Genomic DNA, 10,194 nt, shown 5'->3' with positions numbered 1-10,194 from the left:
CCTTATTTCAATTTTAGAATGCCATATTTACAAGTTACTTTTTAAAGCTACCTGAAAGAATTTTAAATCGGGAACCAAATAATGACCAAATAGATACTATGTATTTACGTATGTATCCGTGTTGAATATTTTGTTCTTGGTTGTATCAATCTGTGTTCCAAGGGAATATTTACACCTAACGTATTTAACTAATTTAATTAATGTAATTTAACTATAGAGTTTGCAACCATAAAATATTTATAACACAAAACATCGAAAGCCTATATTCAATTCTGACGTAAAGCTAACATAAAGTTATTAACTAATTTACCTACGAATTTTATATCTAAAAATTATAATTTGATATTTTCATGCAAGGCGGGGCAACTCACTATAGGGCAAAATTTATAAAAACATGACTCAAAAAAATGCAATTAATATTCTTACCTCATGACCGGGCAACTTAACCTAAAGTTATTATTACCCGATTTAAGTCCTATCAAAAACTTAAGGTAAAATTGAAATCAGAAGCTTCTCAACCTAACCCAAACTCACCTGCAAATCTGAGAAAAGTATTGAAATGAACGCGGGGTGTCGTAAAATAACGCCTGAATATTGTGAGTGTTTTGTCTTAATATCGCGATAGAGTTTGTTCTGAAAGTTAAAGGTACCCATATAAAAGTACTAAAACATTATACACAAACAAAAGAACTGTGAGTTCTTTTGTTTGTGTATATTGTTTTTTGAATTAGAAATTGGTGTGCTTTGTCGAGGTCTCAAAGAAAACTTTGTAACGAATTAAGGTCAATTAGTGGATCTGAAGCAACGGCATAGATTATTGACATGCACATCTATGATCGCGTTTTCTAATAACTATGGCAGCTGTGTTTTTCTAATTTACTCTCATTAAGGTCTAATCTATATAAATATTCTATAAACAAAGAATGGTTTACATTAGTAATGTTATCAAAGAATAAATTAAGTTTAAAATGGACTCATGTACAGAATAGAAAAATGCAAATTTTAGTTGATAAATAACACTCTCAGAAAATAAAAGTTTACAATTTTTTTAAATAACATTTTATATATTAGTAAAGACTTTAAGATAGTACGATTTTTTTTAAATAACATTTTATACATTAGTAAAGACTTTAAGTTACAGGATCGCACTATGTATCACGGAGTAACAGCAATCGCTCAAATGCAGTTCACATTGTCACGCACGGAAGTAAAAATTTGTCTCGTTCATGTAGTCATTTTTATATAAGTAAGTTAATTTCAAATAAATAATTATATTACAACTCAATTTTAATTTATTTTCAATAAGAAATAGCAGTCATTCAGTATATATATAGAAAAACTTGATGACTGAAATGATAAAAAATATATTATGATTTTCTAAATGCTAAACTCTAGCCATAACTAGAGTATAACTTTTAGAAAATCATTATGTATATTTCAAGCTATTGTGACGCTTACACAAAAAAATAAAAAATAATAGCCTAAAATATGAAGAAAAAAGGCTATGTTATATTTGTTCTTTAAGCCATTCATATTAGTATGTTTATTCTTCAAATTGGCGAAATGTAAAGAGGTTAGGCGTCTAACTATCAAGTTTTCACCCCTTTTGGTTTATGTTTAAATTAATTTCTTAAATCACTAAAACACTATTATTCCAACTATAATACGTACGATTAATTATAATTAATTATATGTAGAAGTTAATTAATTATTAAGATTAATTAACCGCTTATTTAATAGGAAAAATTAAAAAAAATATATAAGTTGTTTGTTTAAAATTAAAAAGTACCAAAATGAAAAGATTAACAGTTTGAAATAAGTTTTAATTTTTTTCAAAATAAAACTAAAAACAAGTGAAATAAATTTAAGAGAATATAGATGCGGATGTTGTTTCAAAAGATTGGATAAAGTAAAAAATAAGCGTGGAATATCAAGAGTTTTTTTTAGAAAAGAAGTTGAGGTTCCTAAATGAAATACGAGAAACAATCAACAAAAACAAAAATGCCATTGAGCTTGAAACACATTGCTGTGCTGCCTGTATTTAAAGAGCACGGAGAAAGGAAAATGAGGAAATAAATTCACCGTTAAGTAGATTTATAGAGACTCAGTCGTTTGATTTTCAAACAACAAATCTTGAGTTGTCTGAAACGCTTGAAACAAATCAAATATCAGCTTGCCCACCGATTATTGAACAAAATGAATAAATATCACTAAAGTCTTCAAAAAGATTTCTAGTTAAGTTTAAAAAAGAATTAGTTGAGCTAAAAAAAAGCGAAGGAATGAGCGAAAAAAATACATCAATTTTGGTGGATATACCTCGAACAACTGCTTCTCATCGCTATTGTTTCGTATGTCACATTAATAACTCTTCAAAAAATTTCAAATTCATTTCAGGGCAAGGCATTATTGACGTTTATGTCCAAAAAAAAATTCTTATACCTACTGGATCAAGATGTGCGGAGAGCATTTGAACGAAGTTGAATTATTAAACAATGAAGCTTTAAATCAGCTGATTGTTGTTAAAAAGAATGTGAAACTAAATGCATAAAAAGTTAAATCTTTACTAGAGGTGTTTTCGATATTACGCTCAGCAGAGCAGTTTATTTTCAAAGTTTTCTGATATTTCAAAACTGCCTGATTCTATTTGCCAGCGAACTACTGATTCAATAGACAACAATTTGAAGAACTAAGTGGAGATTTGATTTCACTCAGAAACACCAGTAGTAGATCTAAATCTCAAGTTCTACCCATCTTTCTGTTTTGGCTAAAAACTGGCCTTGATGGTTAGCAAATAACAGCGAATTGGCCAAAGAAATATTTAGGGCTAAAGAATTTCAGTTGATATTAGTTGTCGACGGAACTTACTGTTATTGTCAAAAGAGCAGCAACAACTATTTTCAACGAAAAACATTCAGCGTACAAAAAAAAAACACACTTGGTTAAACCTTTTTTATTTTCTATATCAAATGGAAAAATTGTCGATGTATTTGGACTTCACGAGGTAACAAAAAATGATGCTTCAATTATGAATGATGTATTTCTAGGCGACCAAAATCTTAGAAAATTGCTTTATCCAGGTGATATTATATTACTTGATAGAGGTTTTCGTGACTTTTTTTTGAGAGTTTTCGAGAGGTTTTTGATAACTTAAAAAATAATTTTAATTTGGAGCCAAAAATGCCTGCATGTGTAGAAAAAGGTCAAAAACAATTGACAACATTACAAGCTAATCAATCTAGAATGATTACCAAGTGTCGTTGGGTTATTGAAGTCACAACTTCATTTCTAAAAACACCTTTCAGAGCCTTAGATTTGCCTTACACACTCAACGACTATAGAATTGCAGCATCCCTTATTAATAGATTTTTCAAGCGTCTTCACTCAGACCAGGATGACAAACAAAAAATTATTAATAACATGAAAGTAAAGCTTCATTTAGAAAATAGTTTGGAAAAGCTGGTCAAAACTGAAAAACTAAACAAAAAGAGTTTGTTTGTAAACATTGAAGCAACACTTGTACTTGGTTTTCCTAAATTGCCTGAAGAAATAATAAAAAACAACATCACTTTGGGCTCATATTAACTTAGGCAATACTAAAGCTACATTTCTGAATATTTCAATAAAAGAAAATATGAATTGGCAATATGTGAAATTGTTCAATCGATAGGGAAATCAAAAGTTCTTTCTCTTATTATCAGATCTCGTCATTCTGGGTCTACAAAGTATAAAGTGTACGTGCAATATTTACCTAATACAAATGATGAAACTGGAATCGAAGGATGGTACTGTACTTGTAAGACCGGCATGGGAACTGTTGGCTGCTGTGCGTATATCGCTAGCGTAATTTATTATTTAGCATGTAGAAAGTACTTGATGCTTCCGAACCCAGCTGGATTACTAACATTTTTTTTTTACTAATAACAAAAAACCAGACACTTCAATGTTGACACAAATTGAAACTTCGGAAGATGAAGTTTATGAGTCAAAAAAAAAAAAAAGTTTTTGAAAAAGAAGCCTAAAATTAATTTAGTTTCTTCTTCTGAGTCATTTGGTGATCATTCAAGCATAGATGAAGATAAATCTATCAAGAATAAAAAGCGTTCGCTGTCTAATAAGCAGGATGTAGTCAGTTCAAAGAAATTGAAAGTTAACGAAAAACAAAGTGAAAACTCGTCGTTTTTTAGTAATATTCCTAAATGGGGAGGAAAGCTTATTAAATCAAATTTTAAAAAACCAGTTAAATTATTGAACACATGTACAGTTGATTATTTTTTACTTGCGCTTTGGACTTCAAGCAAGCTGTCTAAAAACATATTGATTAATTTGAAAAACTCTGATATCAAAGAAAAAATTGCTTCTATAATAGGGTTTATTGATTCCAATGGAATAAAGGAATAGATTGGAATAAAGCAAAAAGTATTTGGCTCTTAGACGGGTGCAAGCTTTGTGTTTCTCAAGACGAAAATGGAAATCACTCGATTTGTACATTCGGAAATGAAATGGAGCATTACATTAATTTCATTATGCCAGTTCAGTTTTTTGAGTCACAAATAGTTTGCAATAATCAATTGTGCGTGCGAAGTTCAACTAAAACTATTTATGATCTCTACTTCTCAAAAGTAGGTGAAGGCGTAGTCTTGAACTTTTTTCATAAAAAAAAAGTGTTCTTATTGTTCACATCAACTTTCGATTTCAAATAATTTTAATGGTGTTCCTTCTTGTCTTTTCATTGAGTCGCATATTCAAGATAAGTTAAATGTCCATCAACTACCGAATGAAATATCTTTCGCCGAAGGTAAAATGTACAAGTTTATATCCACTACCTATTGCAAAAGACAGCATTTTCGAAGTATTTTTAATATAAAATCAAAACTTTATTTAGTGGATGATTTATGCCCACAGAAACATGATTGGATATCCCTAATCATCAGATTTCTACTTGCGTTTATTATTTAGTGGGAACGAGAGATTAAAGTAACATGAATGAAAGCTGTTTTTTTTAAAGTTAGAAACTTTAAAAAAAACAGCTAAGAAGACATTTTAAATAACACTTAGCAAAATTGAAATATCTACTCTCACTCCTCGTGTGTGCAAGATTTTTTTGGTTTTTATTATTTATAAGGGGCTTCTAAACAGTAAATCATTAACAGAAGTTGCACACACGAGGGGTGGAAATAGGGGCGAAAGCAAACACCGTGGGTGGTATACCTCTTTAGGTTTTTTATACATCAATATTTTGATTTTTAAATGAAAATTGTACTTTTATAAATAAACTTAGTATGTTCACAATTTATTTTAGTATTTAGTTTTTTTTACAATAAAGAAAGTAAAAGCTGTTCTTTAAATGTAAACATAAATGGCTACATAAAATCTGATTCCTTTTTATTCACACTAAAAAAACAATTGTAGAAAAAATTGAGAAAGCATCTCTAAAACGTATTTTTTTTTTGAATTAACACAATTACAACAACCATAAATTTCCTTATAAAAATAATTGTAAGCAAGATATAAAAATCTAAAGATAAAAAAGGTTTCTTTGAGAAAAAAAAAAAATTAAATGTATTTGAATTAAACTTGCTTTTATTCGAGTTGAACTTGCTTATAACCACTTAATAGCATAAGTTACTAAAAACTGCACAATTTCAAATAAATAAACGACTACACAATAAAAAAAAAATTTCAATCAACTTCAATTAAGTTCAAATTACTTTATTTTTACAATTGAAAAATATCTTTTCATCATTCAGAAATAACTTAGACATAACAGAGAGAATTCTTTTTATAACATCAATTATTTTGTAAAAGACCATTAGAAAATTCTGCTTACATAATAACTTGCATAATTTACTACAGATTTATTAGACACTAAGATTTTCAACACTACTGGTAAGTTTTTTAAAATCTGGTTTCAAGCTTGTAGTTAATATTCTAAGCAACAGTAACAAATTTTCACTAGTTAGATTGGCACGATACTTTGATTTAACAAATTTCATAGTCGAAAATAAAGATTTACATGTATATCTTGAACCAAAAAATGAAAAAAGTTTTATACTAATCCTTTTTAGTTGAGGATACTTAACTTAAGGAACCATTTTTTAAAAATCTAATAAAGCTAGTGTTTTATGCAGCATTTGAAGATTTTGAACTTCTTGGAGATCTAGTAATTCTATTTCAAATTGATATGTTCTTCAAATATATTTTTTGGTATTGCACAACCATCACTAATAATATCAATTAAAAAAGGGTTTATTAAAAATGCTATTGATGATTTAAGAGCATACAAAACTTTAAACCTGTTTTGAAAGTCTTCGAATAAATTCCGTAGTTTTTCCCGGTATGATTCAATCTTATGATCATCATATTGAATTGTAGGACTAGGATTATGAATCATCTTCTTAATTTGAGGAAAATGATTAAAAGTTTTTAAAGTAAGATCTTTCTGAAATAGAGCAATTTTTTTTTGAGAACTAAATATAGTCTGAGCAAAATCAGATATATCTTTTTCTTTTCCCTGAGGCGACAAATTCAGATTTTGTAAATTTTGCATTACATCAGTTACAAATAAAAGATCTTGCAAAAAATTCACATTGCCAAAGATTTCAAATGTCTTTTGCTTTTCAAGCAAAAAACATTTAATTGGTTCTAATAGTTCTTCAAACCTATAAAGAACTGTGCTGTAAGGTGACTTTGAAGTAGTGACTACTTGAAAGCCACCTTACAGCACAGTAAAACGACAAATCACTTGGTTTGTCAGCAAGATCCAATTCGCTAATGAAATTTTTAAACTGTCTGTGATTTTTTGCATTAGATCTCATCTCCAGCACTGATTTAAAAAGAATTGGAAAATTAAAATGTTTTGCTGCTAAATGTTCTCGATGAATCACACAATGAACTGGGATAAACTCTGGATATGTAGGATCACTATTTAGTAAACCCATAAGCCCAATGTGTTTTCCAACCATTGCTGTTGCACCATCTCTAGCAACACTAACAAGCTTGTTCTTAGGAGCATTGATTTTCACCAGAACAGTGTCAAGGGCTTCCTTTAAATCAGTTCCACGAGTTGTGTCTTTTAGCTCTACTAAATCTAGCAACTCTTCTTTCACAAGTACATCTGATGTTAAATATCTAACATTGTTAGATATTCATTAGTAACAGTATTTGTTAGTAACAAATACTGCCATTTGAGGTTTATCTTGAATATCTATTGATTTATCCAATGCTTCACAATTTTTAAAGTCATTTAACAAATGCTGTTCAACTTCGACACTAATCTCAGATATTCTTCTTTCAGTTGAATATCAAGAAACAGAAATACTTGAAATTAACTTTTGAATTTTGCAATTATTAGGATCTAAAACTGAGATCACATCAAAAAGATTTTGTTTTACAAACTCTCCATCAGTGTAAGGATGTTTACTTTTTGCAATGTTCCAAGCTATAATAAAACTTGCTTCTGTTGTAATACTTGATTCTTTGCTGGAAGATGAAATATTCATTTGTTGATTTTTAAATACTGTTTTAAGCAACTCGATTTTTTTCATTCTATGAAATGAATTTATTGGGTATTCTTCAGAAAAACACATATGTTTTGTTTCATAGTGACCTTTAACATTACATGTCTTATTATGAGCTAGTTCTGTATTGCAAATTAAACACATAGGTTTATTTTCTTTTTCAATAAATGCGTATTTTTCTGTCCAATCACCATGAAATGATCTGTTCTCATCTTCAATTTTTCTTTTCTTATATTTATTGCGAAGTGCTTTATTGTCACTTTTTGCTATATCCTTTTTTCAAACGATATGTTTCCCGGCTAATTCAAGTTCAATAATTCAAGTTTTTATTATCAGTAAAACAATATAACTTTTAAAAAGAGCCGCGTGCGGCTCGCGAGCCGCAATGACATTTTAAGAGCCGCATGCGACTCGCGAGCAGATATTTGGCCATCTCTGACGTAGACAATAATATTTTTTAAGGCTTTGTTTGCAATTTCAATGCGCAACAACTCATAATTGCTTGTGGCTGAGCATAATTCTTTTTTACATTCATATGACAATAAGTTATTTATAAAAATACATAATCTTTCTTCTCAAAAACCTTTCTTCTCAGAGTTCCAAAACTGATGAATTGCTTTATAATTTTTTAACTGATAATTTGAATCATTCTCAATATTAACATCGAGACACCAAGTTTCGCTGAGACAAATAACTTTAAAATCAATTTTGATTTTATACAAAAACTCCTTGAATAATTAAAAAATTTTTTTTAAGCTTCTTATGTTTAAGTGAAAAGTGAGAACGAATTAATATCCAAACATTCAATGAGGTTTTCCGATTCTATATCATAGTATATTGGATTGAAATTTCTAATTTGTTCTTTATAATAGTTAATATCAGGATCAGAATCTTTATTCAATAATATTGTTTTTTTATTTAGAACTGATTTAAATTCAGTGTTTTGGAAAATAGTATTTTGACTCATTGTAAAGATAAATGTATCAAATAAAAAAAAGAAATAATAAAAATGAATAATAATGTAATTATTTTATTAAGTATAATAAAATGTGTTTATTTAAAGGCTAAAATTAGAAAATGTGATTAAGCGTTGGTTTGCTTTCTCCTAAAATCTTTCACAATGAGTTAATCGTAAATAATAACAGAATACTTACCATTCTTTCTGTGTTCTGCGTTTCATCTTGTTTAGTAAATTTTTTCTTACTTCACGTGTTTCGCTGGAAAAATCTTCATTTATATAGATTCCCCATCCTTTGAGTTTATTTACTGCCTGTAACACCTTTACTTTGTCCTTATAGTGAAGTAATTTGACAACTACGGTTTTCTTCATGTTTTTCCCGTTCTGTGAGCTCTTTCTATGTTGATATTGCCAAGATATTAAAAACATTCACGTCAAATGAAAATCCATCTCTACTTATACTTGATAATCATGAGAGTCATCTATAAAAGCTCTTGATCTTGCAAAGAGTAATGGTGTTACTATTCTTACTATACTACCAACTAGTAGTCACAAAATGCAGCACTTAGATGTCTCTGTATTTTATTGTCTCTGTATTTTCTCTATTCCAAGTTTATTATAATGATGCAATAAAACCTTGGCTTCTAAATCATCCTGGAGTCCAAATCACTATTTACAGTATTGCATCTTGTGTTAACATCGCATACGAAAAATGTTTTACTATCACAAACATTTAAAGTGGATTTAAGAAAAGTGGAATATTTCCTTTTGACAATAATGTAAATTCAGAAGCAGATTTTTTATGTTGTATTGTTAGTGATAGAAACAATCCAAATACATATCAAACAAATACTGGAGAAACTCTGAATACCAATAATTTGTTACTCTCACCATAAAAGCATCAAGAGCCTTTTGTCAATTCCAAGCCAAGCCAATGGTTCTGAAGTTATTAACTTTGTAAGCCCTTCTCAGTTTAAAGGATTTCCAAAAGCCACTGAAAGAAGAAATAAAAGAAAACCTCGTGTGAAAGCAACCTAATAGCAACAGATACACCAACAAAAACTGTACTCGAAGTAAAAGAAAAGGAAGATAAAGAAACAATCTTCTTGAAAAAAGAAATTTGTTTCCGAAAGTGATTTATTAAGTGATAAACATGATTCCGATTCTTAATTTTAAAAATTTATAACGAGTCTTTAATTTTGAAAGTATAATATTTGTTTCTTCAAAAATTGATAAAGATTTTTATGTTACTCCACCATCCCACTATGCCTCAGAAAGATAAAAAAAGTATTCTAAAACAATTTGTTAATGTAATACTAACGTATTATACATGAAATAAAAAGTTTTTAGGGTCAAGGATATCATTTTAGAGGTATACTAAGAATGAGACACCCATTACTATTTTTGTGAAAATTTTAAAGTTTAAAACGAACTTTATATAAAACTAAAAGTTTATAGCAGCCCCTAAATAAGATACACGTCGAGCAATAACTATACTTGCCAACAGAGTAATTTATCGTACATTAATTACGACCGTTTTTGACCCCTCCCCCTCGTCAAAACATCGTAACTCTTTAGTAACAAGTCCCGCATGAGTCGTTACAAAAACACTAAACTCTCTCCCACTACCCCTTGAGCGTGACGTAATTTATGGATGACACCTAAGCAGTTCGTAAGATTTCGTTAACATACGCACAAAGCTATAAAACTAGATACAAT

General features: G+C 29.1%; 1 protein-coding gene across 1 annotated transcript; it reads right to left on the bottom strand.

The window, feature by feature from the left end:
• Positions 1-6,166: 6,166 nt before the first annotated feature.
• On the bottom strand, positions 6,167-8,847 carry LOC136091915 (general transcription factor II-I repeat domain-containing protein 2A-like). The gene is made up of 5 exons (XM_065819635.1): positions 8,672-8,847; positions 8,101-8,198; positions 7,319-7,765; positions 6,715-7,114; positions 6,167-6,659 (listed from the first exon to the last, which is right to left on the bottom strand). The coding sequence occupies exons 1-5, from the start codon at positions 8,845-8,847 to the stop codon at positions 6,167-6,169; spliced, it is 1,614 nt and encodes a 537-aa protein (XP_065675707.1).
• Positions 8,848-10,194: the final 1,347 nt, after the last annotated feature.

This window comes from Hydra vulgaris, chromosome 15, assembly GCF_038396675.1.
Source record: "Hydra vulgaris chromosome 15, alternate assembly HydraT2T_AEP".
Taxonomy (NCBI): Eukaryota; Metazoa; Cnidaria; class Hydrozoa; order Anthoathecata; family Hydridae; genus Hydra; species Hydra vulgaris.
Note: the sequence above shows the minus strand (reverse complement) of the source record. Positions and strands in the feature narration are given on the sequence as shown.